Source organism: Microcebus murinus, chromosome 17 (assembly GCF_040939455.1).
Source record: "Microcebus murinus isolate Inina chromosome 17, M.murinus_Inina_mat1.0, whole genome shotgun sequence".
In the NCBI taxonomy this organism is placed as follows: domain Eukaryota; kingdom Metazoa; phylum Chordata; class Mammalia; order Primates; family Cheirogaleidae; genus Microcebus; species Microcebus murinus.
Genome location: NC_134120.1, coordinates 59882054 through 59901983, shown reverse-complemented (window position 1 = coordinate 59901983; position 19930 = coordinate 59882054). Strand labels below are relative to the sequence as shown.

At 44.8% G+C, this 19930-nt stretch overlaps 1 protein-coding gene across 5 annotated transcripts in view; it reads left to right on the top strand.

Moving 5' to 3' along the window:
- Positions 1-4724: 4724 nt before the first annotated feature.
- Positions 4725-19930, top strand: part of RNF130 (ring finger protein 130) — a 131166-nt gene continuing 115960 nt past the window's right edge. For 4 of the 5 annotated variants that reach the window (XM_075993732.1, XM_012790071.3, XM_012790069.3 and 1 more), the window contains exon 1: positions 4727-5354. In XM_075993732.1, coding sequence (XP_075849847.1) covers positions 4907-5354 — 448 coding nt within the window. In that variant the 5' untranslated portion in view covers positions 4727-4906. Of the gene's footprint in view, positions 5355-19930 lie in introns of all 5 variants that reach the window. The other variant, XM_012790070.3, reaches the window with a different exon arrangement.

Here is a 19930-nt window from a genome sequence, read left to right as displayed (position 1 = left end):
CTGGTTTTGAACTCCTGACCTTGAGCCATCCGCCCGCCTCGGCCTCTCAGAGAGCTAGGGTTACAGGCGTGAGCCGCCGCAGCCGGCCGCTTATATGGTCTTGATGTCTCTGAGAAGCTCTTCACTCGCAGCTTCTTTATAAGGGACACCGCTTCTCCTGGATAGCCTGCTCCATGGGACTGGACTGAGTTTCTGTAATGATTTTACCTGCAGCCCCAGCTTGGGGGTAGGCTGCAACAATTGGCAACCATGGAAGCAGCCAGGAGGGACCAAGACCCACGAGGGCCAGAGCCCTGTGGAGGCAGAAAACAGAGGCTCAGATGGGGGTAGTGAGGACAGCTTAACAAGACAGTGCCGTGTCTGCCATTGCAAAACATGTGACTGCCCTATCATGCATCATCCCACCCCAGAGTATATGATCTTAGAGATGCATACACATGTCCACCAAGAGTCACACAGGCTTCATACTAGCTCCACTCATAGTATCCCCAAACAGAAATCAATACAAATGCCCAGCCACAGGAAAATGGATAAATCAATAATGGAATACTGTACATCAAAAAAAGAGCAAACTACAAGTGCATGCAAAAATAAAGAATCTTGCAGACATAATGTTAAGGAAAAGAAACCAGACACCAAATAGTACTTATGTGTTTTACTATTTATGTAATGCTCAATAACAGGCAAACTAATCCATGGCAATGGAAATAAGAATAGTAGCTCTGCATGGTGGCACCTGTAGCCCCAGTTAATCAGGAGCCCAGGAGCTTGAGGAGGCGAGCTCCTCCTCCAGGAGCCCAGCTCCTTGAGCCCAGGAGCTTGAGGCAGCAGTGAGCTGTAATTGTGCTACTGTACTCCAGCCTGGGTGACAGAGTGAGACCCTGTCTCCACAGGAAAAAAAAAGAAAAAGAAATTAGCATAGTGGGGCATTCATGACTGAGAAGCCCAGGGAAGCTTCCAGAGGTGCTGGTAATGTTCCCCATCTTGATCTAGATGGCAGTTAAAACGTATTTTCATCTTTTATGAACTGTACACACAAGATTTTTGCACTTCATTATAGGTATGTTATATTTCAATATAAAAAATTAATAAATGTATGGAGAAAGTTTTTTTTTCGATACATGGTCTCATTGAAACAAGTTTTTAAAAAACCCAACATAGTGCTGGGTGAAGAGAATGAGAAACAGAATGACATCTATAATCCAGTACTGTTTCATAATTCAAAAGTATGGGCACACTAAACAATAACACACATTTTGCAAGAACACAAACAAAAGAGACACATTAGTGAATTAGAATGATTGCCCATAGGGCAGGGAATGGGAGTGGGAAATGGTGACAAAGGGGAACAGGCCAGTAATGAAATAAGAGGGGCACTTGCTAGGACTCCTGGAGATTATTTGCCAACCAAGAAAGAAAAGAGGAAGAGGAGGAGGCCGAAGAGGTGGAAGAGGAGTTGTTGGACTCTTGGAAATCTGGACAATCCACTGAGGTTTCTATCACTGTCCAGCATATTTGGGCTCTGGGTGCTGGAGGCCCCAGCCACTTTGTAGTGTGCTTTACACACATTACCCTGCTCACAGCCCTGGAGAGGCAGACTGCTCACAGAGAAAACAGATCCCCTCCTGAAGGTCTGAAGCCCTTACCGGGGCCTCAAAGTGGGAGGCTGGCATCTGGGGTCCCACTGGAGTTCTGGGGAGAAGGGGAATTTTTGGGATTTATAGGTCACCTAGGATTTCCTGTGAGCGAAGAAATGGCAGCAGAGGCAGAGGAGAATGATCATGGTGGAGATAGAGAAATGGCCCCTCAAGGAGAGGAGCTTGTGGGGCAGTTCACTCACAGACCAGCAAGGGCTGCATGCAAGTCCCAGCACAGCCCTCCATGAGCTCTGCCATATCCAAGGACCACTGGTTCTTTTATTTGCCTAATACTTTTAATTGACTCACTTTTTTTTTTTGAGACAGAGTCTCACTTTGTTGCCCAGGCTAGAGTGAGTGCTGTGGCATCAGCCTAGCTCACAGCAACCTCAAACTCCTGGGCTCAAGCAATCCTCCTGCCTCAGCCTCCCAAGTAGCTGGGACTACAGGCATGCGCCACCATGCCCGGCTAATTTTTTCTATATATATTAGTTGGCCAATTAATTTCTTTTTATTTATAGTAGAGAGAGGGTCTTGCTCTTGCTCAGGCTGGTCTCGAACTCCTGAGCTCAAATGATCCTCCCGCCTCGGCCTCCTAGAGTGCTAGGATTACAGGCGTGAGCCACCTAATTAACTCACTTTTGACAGACTTAAATGTTTTAAAAGATACCTTTGTCCAAAGACATACGAATGATCAATAAGCACATGAAAAGATGCTTAACCTCTCTAATCATTAGGGAAATGCAAATCAAAACCACAATGAAATACCACCTCAACCCATTAGGATGGCTCCTATTAATAAAAAGAAAGAAAGAAAATAAAGTTCTGTGAGGATGTGGAGAAACAGGAACACTTGTGCACTGTTGGTGGGACGTAAAATGGTACAGCCCCTGTGAAAAACATTATAGCAGTTCCTGAAAAAATTAAGCATAGAATAACTACTTGATCCAGCAATTCCACTTCTGACGACATATATACTCAAAAGAACTGAAAAAGAGCAGGTCTTGAACAAATGTTTATATACTCCATGTTCATAGCATCATTATTCAGGGTGATCAAAAGGTAGAGGTAACCCAGTGTCCATTAATGGATGAATGGATAAACGAAATGTGATTGTATATAAAATGGGATATTATTCAGCCTTGAAAAAAGAGGAAATACTGACACATGCCACAACATGAGTGAACCTTGAGGACATTATGCTAAGTGAAATAAGCCACTTGTAAAAGGACAAATTCTGTATGAGTCCACTTATATGGATACCTAGAGTAGTCAAACTCATAGAGACAGAAAGTAGAATGGTAGCTGGAGGATAGGTGGATGTTTATTGAGTATGGAGTTTCAGTTTTGCAGCATGAAGAGTTCTGGAGATGGATGATAGTGATGGTTACACGATATTGTGAATGTACTTACTGCCACTGAACTGTACATGTAAAAATGGTTAAGATGGTGATTTTTATGTTATGAGTATTAAATTACAATTTTTAAAAAGGTAGCTTTATATCACTATTATAAATGAAAAGCCTCTTGTCTTAAAGGAAAAGTCTTCATAAAAGACAACTATACCCCAAGTACAGGGAGGTGTTAATGTCACCCTAGATGCTGGAGCCTGCTAAGGCTATGCACAGAGACCTCATCTCGCTTTATTTAAAGGGGAGATCAGCAAGTGTCAGGGAAGTGTTAAAAGCACTCTGGAATCAACTCTCTTCTTCACAAATTCAGAAGGACTGAAAGAGAGCCTTAAGGAGAGCCGCCTCCTCCCGGCTGATCTGACAGGGTGGTGTCTGTGGGCCTCTAGAACCGTTTAAGCCAGGGTCATGGGCACTCTACACTTTAAAACAGTCCCCTGCCCCCCATACACACTTGTAAAGACAGGGGTGTAGGGGCCATGAGCAGGCCAGGGCACACCTGGTGGGGACAGCAGAGAAGGAGACCCTCATGGGGAAGAGCCCCACGCATTTCATAGAAGTGGCCCATCAAGGAATTCCAGGGTCTTGGGTGCTTGATCAGGAGTGCCTTGGTCCCAAGGACTCCTTGCTCTATAGGAGGGGCCCAGATGGAGGAGGGCCAGAGCAGAGCCCTCTTTTAGTGCTGGGCCCAGGCTGGGGACCCCGTTGCTTTGGTCTAGGGGCCTGGTGGCAAGAGAATAGGTAAAAGCTGCTCTCAATAGGCCAGAGCACGGTTGATCTGGTGGAAGGGATAGAACGAGAGGGAGAAACTGTGAATGATGTCACCAACAAAGCAACAGTAGACGTCTGATGTTTTAGCCTGCACTGCATCCATGCCTTTTTCCTGGAAACAGTGCCTCGTTTTTCTTTTGGGAAGCTACCTCTCTCCTTGACTCTCAGTGCATTTGGTTGGGCAAGGCTGACTCCACCCATTTCCCACTGCAGGAGGCCGGAGACCACCCCAGGCTGTCAGAAGAAGTCATCCTTCCTCCTCCATGTCCCCACATGATGCTGTGAATTCTTGAAGTCAGCCACACTTGAAGACAGACCCATTATACCCCTCAGTTTTTGCTTTAGAACGATGCATCATTTTAACCAACAAGGTGTGTGTGTGCGCGTGTGTGTGCGCGTGTGTGTGCGCGCGTGCGCGTGCGTGAGTGAGCGTGAGGAGAGGAGCAGACCTCACCACAATCTTCTGGGCCAGGGACCCTGGAGGTTTTCATCTACGCCACTGAGGTCATTCCCAACCACTGAGGTGTCCCTGCAGTTCCAGGCCTACTGGGCCCCCATCCAGGATGTCAGTTGTATAACTTGCAGTTGATGGGTTGAATGTTGAATCTCTTACACATTTAATTTTAAATGTTTACTTTAAAGTTTTAACTATTTTTCCTTGTGTTTTGTGTTCTCAAACATTCCCACACGCCCTTGGAAAGCTCCCGAGCTGCACGCACTATGGCTGTCACCCACGACAAACAGGCGGGAGCGCAGCCCCGCGGGCTAGCAGCCCCCTCGGACTCTCGTGAGGGTGAGCGGGAGCGGGCAGGCCTCGCACGCATGCGCGGAGGCGGCGCTGCAGCTCGGGCCTGCGCGCTGCCGTTGAGCCGGCGGGGGCGCGGTGGCGGCGACGTAAGCGGGCAGGGGCGCTGTTTGGGGCGCGTCCTCCCGGAACGGTCTCTCAGCACCGCCACGTCCTTGCGAGGCGCCTCCAGCCCCTTGGAGGGCCCGACCCGGGGAGATGGAGAGGTCCCGCCCCCGCAGCCCTCGCGGGACCCTGAGGAGGCGACCGCGTGCGGCCTGAACCGCCGTCCCGGCTAGGGGACGATGGGCGCGTCTCCGCGGGCCGGCGGCGGCTGTGAGGGCGACGGGCGGCGGGGCCGCGGCGCTGAGGGGAGCCGTGCTCGTGCTCGGGCCCGCGCAGGCCGCGCGCGCGCGCCCCCGCCGCAGCCCTGGCCGCGCCCGCCCCGCCTCTCGGCGCCGGCCCGGGAGCCCGGTCCGCGAGTGGCAGCGGCGGCCGGAGGGACGATGGGCGGCGCGGCACGGGCGGGCCTGGCCCGGCTCGCCGCGCTCACGCTGCTGGCCTGCGGCCTGTGGCCGGCGCGGGCGGACAACGCGAGCCAGGAGTACTACACGGCGCTCATCAACGTGACGGTGCAGGAGCCCGGCCGCGGCGCCCCGCTCACGTTCCGCATCGACCGCGGGCGCTACGGGCTCGACTCGCCCAAGGCCGAGGTGCGCGGCCAGGTGCTGGCACCGCTGCCCCTCCACGGAGGTGAGTGCGGGCCGCGGGAGGGCGGCAGGCGCGGCGGGGCCTGCCCCTGCCCGGGCTCCGCGGCGCTCGGCCGGCGGCCCTGCGGGCGAGGTTCCGTGAGCGGCGCCCGGCCTGCTCTCGGCCGCGGGAGGCTGCGGCCGCTGTGGGGTCCCCCGTCCTTTACACGTTCTCCTCTCGGCTCCAGCGGCGTGTTTATTGGAGGGCATTGAACTGCGAGCTTGCGGGCCCGCGTAGACAAAGGAGCGGTGCGAGAGCGCACAACTAGTCCGCGGTGGGTGAGACTCACCTGCGCCGGGATCGGCAGGTCTGTCCCCGGAGCCCCGGACCTAACGCTGCGGTGCTGCCCAGGACAGCCGTTTTCTAGTGTGACAGCGTGCCGTGTTTGCAGGGGTCAGAGGGAGGGGTGGCAGGGGAAAACAGCATCTTCCCTGTTGGTTTGGCTCGTGTTCTGCCCCCGTGGTTTTATTGTAGTTTGACGCCTGAAAATTACACATTATGAAGAATCTGATGCTAGTTGGAAGTAGTAGCGATGTCTTCTGGTCATGGTTGCCGACCAAGAAGGAAATAGGTAAAATTTTCAAGAATTGTCTTTGAAGCCGTTTGCCTTAACGTCGTTTTTTTTGTGGTTTTTTTTTTTTTTTTGAGACAGAGTCTAGCTTTGTTGCCCAGGCTAGAGTGAGTGCTGTAGTGTCAGCCTAGCTCACAGCAACCTCAGACTCCTGGGCTCAAGCAATCCTACTGCGTCAGCCTCCCCAGTAGCTGGGACTACAGGCATGCACCACCATGCCCGGCTAATTTTTTCTCTATATATATGTTAGTTGGCCAATTAATTTCTTTCTATTTATAGTAGAGGCAGGGTCTCGCTCTTGCTCAGGCTGGTTTCGAACTCCTGACCTAGAGCAATCCACCTGCCTCGGCCTCCCAGAGTGCTAGGATTACAGGTGTGAGCCACCACGCCCGGCCAACATCGTTTTTTTAATACATTTGGGCTCTGTTCACTTTATAATTTGATGTAAAATACATGTTTAAATTGTTGGTCATATTTTAAGGGAAACGTTTTCCACGTCGTGTAATACAATTTTTTGGGTTTTGGGCACTTTGAATTTTGAGAAATGCTGTCTTCTCCCACCCCCATTCTCTGAGAATGCTGAGAGAGGACTTCTTTTAAAAAACTGCTATTCATGTTAGAATGACCTAAACTAGGCAACCTAAATAAGGTAATCGTGTTTGTTTTTATACTCTAAAATATTAACGTATCATGCCTCTCTGAGATCAGTACTTGTGTGCTAAAGTACTAAGCTGTTTCTTCTTTGAGGTAGTCTGGCTGGGAAAAAGAATCACAGGAGGCTTTTACTGTAGCCTGTCTCCAACTTAGACTGGGCTTTTAAAAATACATATTTTTGGTTTTTTTTTGAGACAGAGTCTCACTTTGTTGCCCAGGCTAGAGTGAGTGCCATGGCGTCAGCCTGGCTCACAGCAACCTCAATCTCTGGGGCTCAGCGATCCTACTGCCTCAGCCTCCCGAGTAGCTGGGACTACAGGCATGCGCCACCATGCCCGGCTAATTTTTTTGTATATATATTTTTTTAGTTGGTCAATTAATTTATTTCTATTTTTGGTAGAGACGGGGTCTCGCTCAGGCTGGTTTCGAACTCCTGACCTTGAGCAATCCGCCCGCCTCAGCCTCCCAAAGTGCTAGGATTACAGGCGTGAGCCACCACGCCCAGCCTTAAAAATACATTTTTTACACCAATAATTAGGTGCTTAAGGTGCATTTGTTGTCTCCACTTTGTTCAAAATGGCAGTTAGGATCCCAGCTTGGCCACAGAAACAACTTTTGTCTTGGGTTCATTCAGTAAATATTTGCTTGCCAGCTCTGTGCCAGTCACTGTGTTTGGGATGCATAATGTCTCCACACTATGGCACTAACAATGGTAGCCTATTTTCTAGTGGTGGTGGGGACCGTGGAGTCACGTGGAAGAGTAGAAAGAGGAAGAGAGGCAAGCTGTTCTGGAGCAAGAGCTGGCCCGGTGCAGTGTTTTGAAATCTGTGGTTTGTCTTTGAGGGTTGGTTCCCTCAAGCACCACAAATCCATAGCCCTAACTTTAGATTCTTGCCTCCAAAGTGTTCCATGTGCTTAAATTACTTGTTGCTTACCTGTCACCCCAAACAAAAGCCCTGTCTTTGAGAAAGCACGTTTTAGGTGTTTCAGAAGAAGAGTCTTGGGAACTAGAATAGCTAATGTGCACTGACGTGTGGATAAAGGCTATTTTTAACTCTCCTCTCACCAGGGAAGAGCATTATAGGATTAAAGGTTCTGAGTCAGACCTGTGCTGTGTGCCTGTTGTGTGACACTGGAAAAGTAATTCTGCCACTTAGCCTTAGTTCCTTCAGCTGTAAAATGGGATGATGAAGTAATTTACTCTTAAGGTTGTTGAAAGATTCAAACAGTTTCTTAATTCTGAAAAGACCAGATTTGTTAACCTAAAGGAATCTCTAAGTTGGTAAGGTTTTAGACACTGCAACGAAATAAACAAATTTTCTTCACACATGTGATCTTTCAGTCTAGCAAATACTACTTGAAATCCTACTGTCAGCACCAGTGAAGGAACTGTGCAAGGAGGAGGGACAACAGCAGAGAGAAAACATAAAGATTTCTGTCTTTCTGAAGCTTACATTCTCATGGGGGGGTTTTATAAGTTAGTCTACATGTAAATTGTTTCTAAACCTGAGTTTATGTGAAATCCACCAAGTTCCATTTTTGCAGTAGGAACTTAGGAATGTTTTTTAAAAACAAGAATGGTGGTAGAAATCTGTTAAAATTAATGTTTAAAATAATGATTTAAGGCCAGGCTTGGTGGCTCACGCCTGTAATCCTAGCACTCTGGGAGGCCCAAGCGGGAAGATTGCCCAAGGTCAGGAGTTTGAGGTTGCTGTGAGCTAGGCTGATGCCACGGCACTCTAGCCTGGACAACAGAGTGAGACTCTGTCTCAAAAATAAAATAAACTAAAATAATGATTTAAAATTGTAACAATTTTGGGGTATTTTATGTTGTGATCTTGATTTAGTGAGTTTCAAAATTTTTTACTTTTAGAAAAAACATTGCATTCTTTATGACTTTTATGCTCTTGTAATTTTAAGTTGAATTCTTGACATGTTTATTGAGGACTTAATGTGTGTCTACCACTAAGCAAAGGGATGTTCAGATTACACAAAGGAAAATTAGAGGCAGAGTCCTGGTTCAAACACAGCTGTGGTCAATGATGTGAAATTTATGAAAATTCATCTTGATGCTAGGTGTTTGGTAGAAATGAACATAAAGACAAAAGAACTTTACAGTTTTCCTAGAGCTTTAAAATGATGGCTCATTTTAAATCTTGCTTTGTGAAATTAGAAACTTTTTCTGTTTTGCACTGCTGCTACTATCAGGCATGTATGAATTAATTACTCAATAGGATTATTTGTCCTACACCTTTAAAGGGACAAATTGGCAGTTTTTTCTTAGGGACTTTGATGTTTTAAAAGTACATTTTGAGGCCAGGCGTGGTGGCTCACACCTGTGTGATCCTAGCACTCTGAGAGGCCGAGGCGGGTGGATTGCTCGAGGTCAGGAGTTCTAAACCAGCCTGAGCAAGAGTGAGACCCAGTCTATACTATAAATAGAAAGAAATTAATTGGCCACCTAATATATATAGGAAAAAATTAGCCGAGCATGGTGGTACATGCCTGTAATCCCAGCTACTTGGGAGGCTGAGGCAGCAGGATTGCTTGAGCCCAGGAGTTTGAGGTTGCTGTGAGCTAGGCTGATGCCATGGCTCTCACTCTAGCCTGGGCAACAAAGCAAGACTCTGTCTCAAAAAAAAAAAAAAGTACATTTTGGCCAGGTGCGGTGGCTCACGCCTGTAATCCTAGCACTCTGGGAGGCTGAGGCGGGCAGATTGCTCGAGGTCAGGAGTTCGAAACCAGCCTGAGCAAGAGTGAGACCCTGTCTCTACCATAAATAGAAATTAATTGGCCAACCAAAAATATATAGAAAAAATTAGCTGGGCATGGTGGTGCATGCCTTTACTCCCAGCTACTTGGGAGGCTGAAGCAGAAGGATTGCTTGAGCCCAGGAGTTTGAGGTTGCTGTGAGCTAGGCTGATACCACAGCACTCACTCTGGCCTGGGCAACAAAGTGAGACTCTGTCTCAAAAAACAAAACAAAAAAGTTAATGGGAATGAATATATAGTCCTGAATTTGAGTTAAAAGAAAAATCACCTGTCTTGAAGGGAGATGAGGCTTTGCTGCATGTCACCAGCAAAGCCTGTGAGGTCTCCCTGAGGTTGCCCTGTCCAATCTCGTGCTGCATTTGGGCATCTGGATCTAGGGCAGCAGCAGTCCTGTTTCACATGGGCCAGACACACCTTTAGTTTATGTTTAGTTTTGCATATGAGTTTTAAGAGATGAACAAAATACAGAGGAAGCATCATTTTGAATGTTATAAAAGGGAAATCCTTCATTTGAAAGGTTATACTAAATAGCTTCTAAGAGCCCTCCACCTATACTAAGGCAAATCTTTTTAAACAAACCTGCCAGAATATACCCATTAAAGAGAGTGGTGTTCTTTTCGAACCAGTCATACTGGGAGAATGTGTGTGTGTGTGTGTGTATATATATATATGCACATAATATACAGCAATGAAAACATTAATTTAAACATTGTTAGCGTTGTGTGAGATTATCTTTTTGAACAATTAGAAATATCTGTAATATATCAAATCTTTGTCTTTTCTCAATAGATTTGAATTTTGACAATAATCAAAAGTTATTCAGGCTGGGCACGGTAATCCTAGCACTCTGGGAGGCTGAGACGGGTGGATTGCTCCAGGTCAGGAGTTCAGAACCAGCCTGAGCAAGAGCACGACCCTGTCTCTACTATAAAAATAGAAAGAAATTAATTGGCCAACTAATATATATATAGAAAAAATTAGCCGGGCATGGTGGCGCATGCCTGTAGTCCCAGCTACTCGGGAGGCTGAGGCAGGAGGATTGCTTGAGCCCAGGAGTTTGAGGTTGCTGTGAGCTAGGCTGACGCCATGGCACACTAGCCTGTGCAACAAAACAAGACTCTGTCTCAAAAAAAAAAAAAAAAAACAGTTATTCAGAGACAGTTGTGTTGAATAACGTGCCTGCCTAAGCAAGGTAGTGACAGTTTTGTTTAAAAAAGAAACTATAAGGAAAGGAACTTATTTTTTGTGTGCTTCTGAACTCTTTGTTTACATAAGTCTCAAAAGAGGAAATCCAACCATGTCCACATCAGTGGGATGAATGGATAGTCCTCAGGGCTAGTTCTTTTAAGTATAGTAATCTTGATTTATTTACAAAATGAAACTATTAATTTTTTCAAGAACATTGATGTTTGTTTTATCAGCCTTACATGTTTCAAGTACTAGGCATTCATGCTTTCCCATAAACCGTATTAGTGTAGTTTACTGTTTGAGGCAATTTTGCATAGAAAGGAACCCTGTAGCTTCAAACTTCAAATGAAATAAATAAAAAAGTACTTAATAAGCACATACTCTGTGCTTGTGTTATGCAAATCCTGTGTTGTGTGCAGAACACAAGGTATTATATATAATTCCTGCCTGAGAGAACTTGGTTTGTCTTATTGTTGAGATCAGTTTTGTCTCGGTAGTACAACTAGGACATGCTATTGTAAAAGTCCATGCAGGCTGTTTTCATCTTATAGATGGATTTAGTTCTAAAGCAGGGGTCTGCAAACTACTACAGCCTGGGGACCGGCACCTTGTTATCGTAAACAGTTTTCTTGGAACACAGCTATGCCCACTTGTTTACATGTTGTCTGCAGCTGCCTTTGTGCCACAGCAGCGATTAACTGGTTGTACCAATTGCCTACATGGCCTGCAAGCCTAAATCAAATATTTACTCTCTGTCCCTTTAAGAAAAAGTTCGATGATCTTTGTTCTAAATGTTCATTTATAGCTTCCCTTTAAAGAGTCTCCTATTGGTGAGGATTTGATTCCTCGGTTATCTCAAACTGTGAGCTCCTGGAAGTTAGATATAATGTCATCTTTGTTTCAGCCAAGCATCTAAACTGTGCCTGACACTTGCCAGCCACTGGAGCATGCGATTACTTTTAATCTGGTATGACTTGGTCTGCTGCTGAAACTGATGGCAGTCGAGGTGTAGAGGGATGAGGGCAACAATAGACAGAGTATACTATGGGGTCTGTTTTTTGTGCTAAATTGTAAATGACCCAGAGACCAGAGGAACAAAAAAATTATTTAGACTAGTCTAAAAAGGTTTCATTGAAAATGTGAAATTTGAACTCAAACTTGGGACTTCTGCTTCCACTCATAACAGAGTAACAGCTCTGGGTTACATTCCCACCTTAATTGACTTCAAAAGCTAAGTTATTTATGAAATAGCAGTTTTAGAAATCGATTAATAAGCAGCACAGGATAATGATCCCTGAGAAAAGGGAAATAAACAAGGGAGCCCTATCATTGCCCCAGCTTATTTCCTGGAGACAGTTTCCAGGCTGCAGTGCAGGGAGGAGGAACCCCTGAATGAAGTCTGGTGGTCTTCCTGTGTTGAAGAGACAGAGTTCAGAGGCTGAGGTGACATAAGTGTCCAAGACAGGACACTGGAGAGATGGGAGTTGCACAGAAGAGCCAGCTCTGGATTGCTACAAAGGGGTCCCCTTGAGGGTTTGGTTTAGCGTGAATCTGTAGATTTCATTAAGAAACTGCCAGAGGCTGGGGTGAAGAACTGCGAGAAACTGGCAGGTGGAACAATTCTTGGAGTTCACACAAGGCTGGGATAGTTAATACTCTTGCTCATCAGAGTAGAAAGACTTTCTAATGTGCAGGGCATGGACTGATGCCAGATTAGCCCTGGGATTCTCCTAACAAAGCTTAAAAGCAAACCATAAAAAGATCTGACTGACTCTATAATCTACTGATCTAAAACAAAGCCCAACAGTATTTAAAGGTGTACATCAAAATCTAGCTAAAAACATAATATTCAAAACCAGCATCAATCAAAAATTACCAGGCATGCAAAGAAGCAGGAAAATATGACCCATAACCAGAAAAAAAGCTCAGAAATTACATAAATGACAGAATTGCAGATGAAGATGTTAAGACAGCTCTTATGAATAATATTATATTCACAGAGATAAGGAAAACATGAATATGAGGGCAGAAACGGGTATAAAGAAAAACACATCAAACTTCTAGCAGTGAACTCAGCTAGGGGATCAGAACTCAGCTAGATGTCGGATTTATATTGACAGAAAAAAGAAGAGGAAAGAGTATTACAAGAGGATGGTAGTTCTTGCTTTGCTCTCAGTTTCTCCTGGACAGTAATGTAGCTAATATGTGTTGGGTACGCACTGTGTGCCAAGAATGGTGCTCAGTCTTTTCCGTGGTTCACACCTACTCCTCATGACAGCCCTGGTGGCACTCTTTACCCTTCCTTTCTGGATGGGCAATTCACAGCACTCCAGTGTCTCACTTAGTGCCTTTTTTCGTTATGGCACTTAACATGATTGCAAATTATATATCTTCCTTGTTTCTGAGGGTGGGGATTCTGTATCTTGTGTCCACTCTTGTATATTCAGGGATTAATGTGGCACCTGGGACATAGTAGGGTGGTGCTGAGTGAGTGATTAGTATTGGGTGAATGAAAGAGAGCGAGGTAACTCACTGGCTCTGTGGCCTTTGGGACTCAGCAGAGCTGAGCCTTGCTGCAGGTCTGTTTGACTTTGGTGCCCACACTTTAACCACTTGTTTGTACTGCTTCCCAAGTGGGTTTAATAAATTATAATATATCCACTCAGTGAACTGATACACAGCCATAAAAGGGGATCAGTGTGAAAGCTGTACATGTGCTACAAAAGTAAAACAAGGTGATTGTAACTCTTACTGTGTTAAATTTATTTACAGTGGACAAGGACTCAAAGTAATATGCAAAAATAAAAATGGTTATGTTATATTGATAAGATTATGAGAGACATTTCTCTATTTTTTAAAAAAATGCTAATTTTTTTAATTCACTACAAAAGGGGGGAAAAATCTTCATGAAAGAAAAGGGGAAAAAATTGTGTTCTCTGAACAGGATTACCAAGAACAAGTTAAGTCTCTGCAGGTTGACTTTTTTTTTTTTTTTTTTTTTATTCGCTAGCTTCAAGGAGAAAGGACTGAATCCCAAGCGTTGTTTAGGATATGTAGGGAACTGGCAGATACTAGGGATATGTTGAAAAAGGCATGATTTTTTTTTTCCCTAGTAAGGAAAGAGGAACTCTAGATCAGGACTACTTGGTCCAAGTAGGAAGCAAGCAGTTTGTGAATCCTAGAGAAGGAAATGGAATCCTAGTGCAGGACTTGGCTATTTTGTCAGTAGTGTGTATATGCTTGTGATGTTAATGCTTCTACTGGTTTTTGGTTTTCCTGGCTTAGAATATCCATAGTTAAAGTGCAGAAGACTTAATTCTAGGTACAGAGCAGGAACCTTGAGAACATACAAACATAGATGGCAAAGGTGGAGGAATGGAAGAGAAAGAAGAGATATTAGGGCCTGGCGCGGTGGCTCACGCCTGTAATCCTAGCTCTCTGGAAGGCCGAGGTGGGCGGATTGCTCAAGGTCAGGAGTTCGAAACCAGCCTGAGCAAGAGCCAGACCCTGTCTCTACTATAAATAGAAAGAAATTAATTGGCCAACTAAAAAAATATATAGAAAAAATTAGCCAGGCATGGTGGCGCATGCCTGTAGTCCCAGCTACTCGGGAGGCTGAGGCAGCAGGATTGCTTGAGCCCAGGAGTTTGAGGTTGCTGTGAGCTAGGTGACGCCACAGCACTCACTCTAGCCCGGGCAACAAAGTGAGACTCTGTCTCAAAAAAAAAGAAGCGATGTTAGGACCAGGTGAGGGAGCCAGTATATTCATCTCATAGGGTGGGGAGATTAAAGGGGTAGTCCATAGTTGCAGAAACTAAAAAGGTTTAACAACAGAGGAAAATGATGAAATAATAAAATCAGGAGAAAGGGGACGTGGAGAAGAAAGAGTAAGTAAGCAGGCCGGGCGTGGTGGCTCACGCCTGTAATCCTAGCACTCTGGGAGGCCGAGGCGGGCGGATTGCTCGAGGTCAGGAGTTCAAAACCAGCCTGAGCAAGAGTAAGACCCTGTCTCTACTATAAATAGAAAGAAATTAATTGACCAACTAATATATATAGAAAAAATGAACCCAACTAATATATATAGAAAAAATGAGCTGGGCATGGTGGTGCACTCGGGAGGCTGAGGCAGGAGGATTGCTTGAGCCCAGGAGTTTGAGGTTGCCACGGCACTCACTCTAGCCTGGGCAACAAAGCAAGACTCTGTCTCAAAAAAAAAAAAGAGTAAGTAAGCAGAATCCTGATTTTTGACCTCATATATCCACAGATGATGTCCAAAGTCAACAAACCAAGAAATGATGGCTATAAGCCGGTTTAGAACTGAGGGCAGGCCACCAGAAGAACTAAACCCAGTTGAAAGTGGTTGCCTCTGGGGATTAGGGACAGGTGGGATTGTTGGGGCAGGTGCACTTCATCGTAGCCATTGGATGAGTTTGCTGTTTTCCTAGATGCATACAGTAAGTTTCCCACTCTTTCCCCTTTGTTCACTACAAGCAAACCTGCTATTTTTTTCCTCCTTGGAAGAAGTTCCTTATTTTCCAACATCTGAGCTCTTCTCTGACTCCAGTGACATGCTGTGGAACTTAGGATTCTGCCAAAATTCCATATTTTGTAAATACAAAATTTCCATCCCGGGCCAGCTGTGGTGGCTCACGCCTGTAATCCCTATCACTCAGGGAGGCCGAGGTGGGCAGATTGCTCGAGGTCAGGAGTTCAAAACCAGCCTGAGCAGCGAGACCTCGTCTCTACTAAAAATAGAAAGAAATTAATTGACCAACTAAAAATATACATACAAAAAATTAGCCGGGCATGGTGGTGCATGCCTGTTGTCCCAGCTACTTGGGAGGCTGAGGCAGTAGGATCGCTTGAGCCCAGGAGATTGAGGTTGCTGTGAGCTAGGCTGATGCCACAGCACTCACTATAGCCTGGGCAACAAAGCGAGACTCTGTCTCAAAAAAAAAAAAAAATTTTTTTTCCATCCCGGATGAACCATGCACCATTCACCTCCATGCTTCTTGTAACTAAGGGGCTGAATGTTGCTATAACAAAATTCTAGAACCCAGCTGACTGAGGTTTGAGATCAAACATTTTAAACAAAACCAAATGGGCACTTAATATGTCCAATAATTGGAAAATGTTTTCTTGTAAAGAAATAAGACAACTCACTGAGATGAGAATATATTTTCTCCCCACATGCCTCCTATTACCTCTTCCTGTACCTTTATTTTTGGCCTAGCCGTCTCCTCTGAGCTCTAGATTCATACATCCATCTGCCTACTTGGTATCTTTACTTAAATGACTCAAGGACATCTCTAAATTGATAAGCCCCGAATGGATCTCTGATTCCTTTTTTCACCTCCCAGTCTACACAGCTGCTCCTCAATCTTTCCCATCTTAGGAAGTGACATTGCTTGTTATTTAAACAGACTCAGGAGTCATCCTTTGCTGCTTTTCCTTGCATTCCACATCTAAGCCGTCCTCTACAACTTGCCTTTAGAGTGTATTGTGTCTTGCCGTTTTCACAGCTGCCACCTTATCCAGGCAACTATCCTTTCCTACTCATTCTTGGTCTCTGCTTTTTCTCTTAACTTCTGTCAATCTTTTCTCCTTAGGGCAGCCAAAATGATCTTGAGGTTCTTCTGGGCCTGTCATTCCTTGCTGAAACCCCTTTAGTGGCTTCCTATCACCCTGAAAATGGACATCGGAGGGTGCTCACTGCTTGGTCTAGCTCCACCTACAACCTCCCTCCCTCTCTCCAGCTGTCTCACCCTTGCTCACTTGAAACCGTCTAACATTCTTTCAGTTCTTGGGCTTCTAAGATTTCTTTACAGTATGTACCTTCTGGCTAGGATTCCACCCACCTCCACCTCCTTCTCCCCTACACTTTGTTTGCAGTATTAGTGGAGATTTACAAAAGTTCTTATGTATAATGGTCTGTTAAAGGGACAGAGACATGGGAGGGGACTTACAGAATCTTAGAACTTAAGGGTCGTCAGTGATCTATAAGTTTAGCCTCTCATCTGAGGCTTCAGCATTCCTGTCAGATGATTGTACAGCTTTAACAAATGGAGCAACAGGAGTCTACCACATTCGTCTCTGGAAAACTGAATGTTAGTGTTTTTCATCTGAAAAACAAAATTGGTTCAGGTATTTAAGACCATCATTAATTTCGAATCTGACTCAAGTCCTGTAACCTTTAGGCTTCATATCCCTATTTTCTTTTGACCATTCTTAGTAAAATGGTATCTTAAACCTCAGAATGCATTTGTCTATTAATATCCCTCTTAAAGGGTGTTGGGTGTTGCTGTGACCTGAATGTTGATATCCCCACCAAATTCATATGTTGGAACTTAATCACCAATGGGGTAGTATTAAGAGGTGGGGTCCTTAGGAGAGGATTAGGTGGTGAGGGTAGAGCCCTCATGAATGGGATTAGTGCCCTTATAAAAGAGGCTGAAGGGAAGGAGTGTGTTTGCACTTTTCCTCCATGTGAGGGCACAGTGAGGCGGCATCTGTGAACAAGGAAGTGGACCCCTACCAGACACCGCATCTGCTGGAGCCTTGATCTTGGACTTCCCAGCCTCTAGAACTATGAGAAATAAATTTCTGTTGTTTATATATTACCCAATCTAAGATATTTTAGCCTGAAGGGACTAAAATAGGTTTGAATGGTGTCCCACAAAAATTCACGACCACCTACAACCTCAAGAATGTGACCTTATTTAGAAATAGAATCTTTTCAGATATAATTAGTTAAGGATCAAGATGAGATCTTACAAGTTTCAAGTGGGCCCTAAATCCAATGACTAGTGTCCTTATAAGAAAAGAAAAAGATGTAGAGAGACACAGAGAAGAAGATCATGGGAAGAAGGAGGTAGACAGAGATTAGGATTATTCTGCCACAACCAGGGAGCACCAGGGATACCCAGCAACTATCAGAAACTAGGGGAGAGGCTTGGTTTCTCCCTCGAACCAGAAGCAACCAGTCCAGCCAACACCTTGGTTTTTGGACTTGTGGCCTCCAGAACTGTGAGACAATAAGAAAGATTGTTGTTTGAAGCCACCAAGTTTGTGGTAATTTGTTATGGCAGCTATGGGGAACTAATATAAAAGGAAAACCAAAAGTGAATACAGTATTGCAGGTTTCATTTTGCCAGTGCAAAACAGAGTGGAACTACTTTTATCCGTCTTTCTGGACATATGCCTAAAGTCATATAAGTTATTTTGGTCTTCCCAATCACTGACTCATACTGAGCTTGCTGTTGATTAAATCTTCAGTGTCTTTTTTTTCATAAAGGCTGTTCCTAAGCTGTGTAACTTTATCTTTGCTAGATTCAACCTGTTCATTCAGCCTTTCAGGATATTTTTTTTTTTTTTTTTGAGACAGAGTCTCGCTTTGTTGCCCAGGCTAGAGTGAGTGCCGTGGCGTCAGCCTAGCTCACAGCAACCTCAAACTAACTCCTGGGCTCAAGCAATCCTCCTGCCTCAGCCTCCCGAGTAGCTGGGACTACAGGCATGCGCCACCATGCCCGGGTAATTTTTTCTATATATATTAGTTGGCCAATTAATTTCTTTCTATTTATAGTAGAGACGGGGGTCTCGCTCTTGCTCAGGGTGGTTTCGAACTCCTGACCTTGAGCAATCCGCCCCCCTCGGCCTCCCAGAGTGCTAGGATTACAGGCGTGAGCCACCACGCCCGGCCTCAGGATATTTTTTGAATCCCAATTTGTCATCCACAGTCTTTACTCTTTGGAGCACCTTGTGTCATTGGTGAATGTCGTGAACATACTTTCTATATCTTTATTTCAGTTAGTGGTTCTTAACCTTCTGGGGTTAAAGATCCCCTTTATGACTTTGAAAGCTGTGGTCCTTTCTGCAGAAAATACATATTTATATAGGTATGCACAAAACTTTTAATAAGGTTTAGGAAGTTCAGTTGCCTCTTGAAGCCCCAAGTGGTCCAAGGACCCAAAATTAAGAACCCCTGCTCTGAGTTATTTATAAAAGTACTGAAAAGTGAATTAATAGACCTTTGTAGTGTGCTACTAAAAACCTAAGATGACTGATGTTGTTCTATTAATCAGCACTCTTGGGAGTTGGGCGTTCCACAGAGTTTTCTAATTCACTTTATTGACTTGGCATTTAGCCTGCATTTCTTTGTCTTGTGATATCATAAAGGACTAATCAAATGCTTTGGTGGAGAAAACATAAAGATACTTACTCTGTTCCTTCTTGGCTAGGCCAGGAGCCAGGGCAGGAAAGGAAAATAAATGAATCTTTCATAGCTTACCCATAGTCTGTTAATTTCCTGTTGCCACAAATGACCACAAACTAGGTGGCTTAAAACAACATAGATTTAATTTTTTTTTACAATTCTGGAGGTCAGAAGTTCAAAATGAGTTTCAGTGGGCCAAAATTAAGGTGTTGCAAAACTGCATTGCTCTCAGAGGCTCTAAGGTAGGCTTCATTTCCTTGCCTTTTTCAGCTTATAGAAGCTGCCTTCGTTCCCTGGCCCATGGCCCTTGATCTTCAGATCTCTCTTTTCAACCTTATGTTTCTCTTGTCCACATTTAAAAGACTCTTATGGCAACATTGGGCCCACCTAGGTAGTCCAGGATATACGCTTATAAGATCAGCCTATTATCCACCTTACTTTAATCTACAACCTTAATTACCCGTTGCTGTGTAACCTCACGCAGTCACAGGTCCTAGGGATTAGGGATGGACATCTTTGAGGGAGTTGTTAGTTTGCCTACTATACATAGCAAACCTGTGCTAGCACCTGGTCATCACAGCTTTCTCTTCACAGTGTCCACAAAGTATTCCTTGAATAATCATTTCTGAAATGTGGCTAAGGATTAGCTGTATCGCAGTGGCTCCCTTGTTGGCACAGTTCACCTTTGCTCTTTTGTAAATGTTGGAGTGTGACTTAAACAGGTTAGTTTTATAACATTTCCTTTTCTGTGACTCCTCAAAGGTCACTGTCAGTGATGCAGTTTCTCCTTTGTCACTAGATTAATTCATCTGGATCAGAAATCCTAATTCATGTGGGCCAGTATTTCTTCAAGTATTCATTCATCAAACTATTAAGCACCTACTGTGTGCCAGGCAGGACAAGAAGTTCCTGCATGCTTTCTGGTGGGGGAGGTTAGGTGAGTCAGCATCTGTATACTGTCTAGTGGGGGAAACAGACATTAAACAGATAATACAAGCAATTAATAATAGTCCTTGGGGAAAGCATCAGGATGCCGAGGGCATCAGTGGGGTAAGTGACTAGGATGGTCAAAACTTCTCTGAAGAAATGATGTTTGAACTGAGACTGAAACATGAGCAAATATTAAGAGAGACAGAAAGGGAGGCACTCCAGGCCAAGGGAACATATATGAAGGCCAAAAGG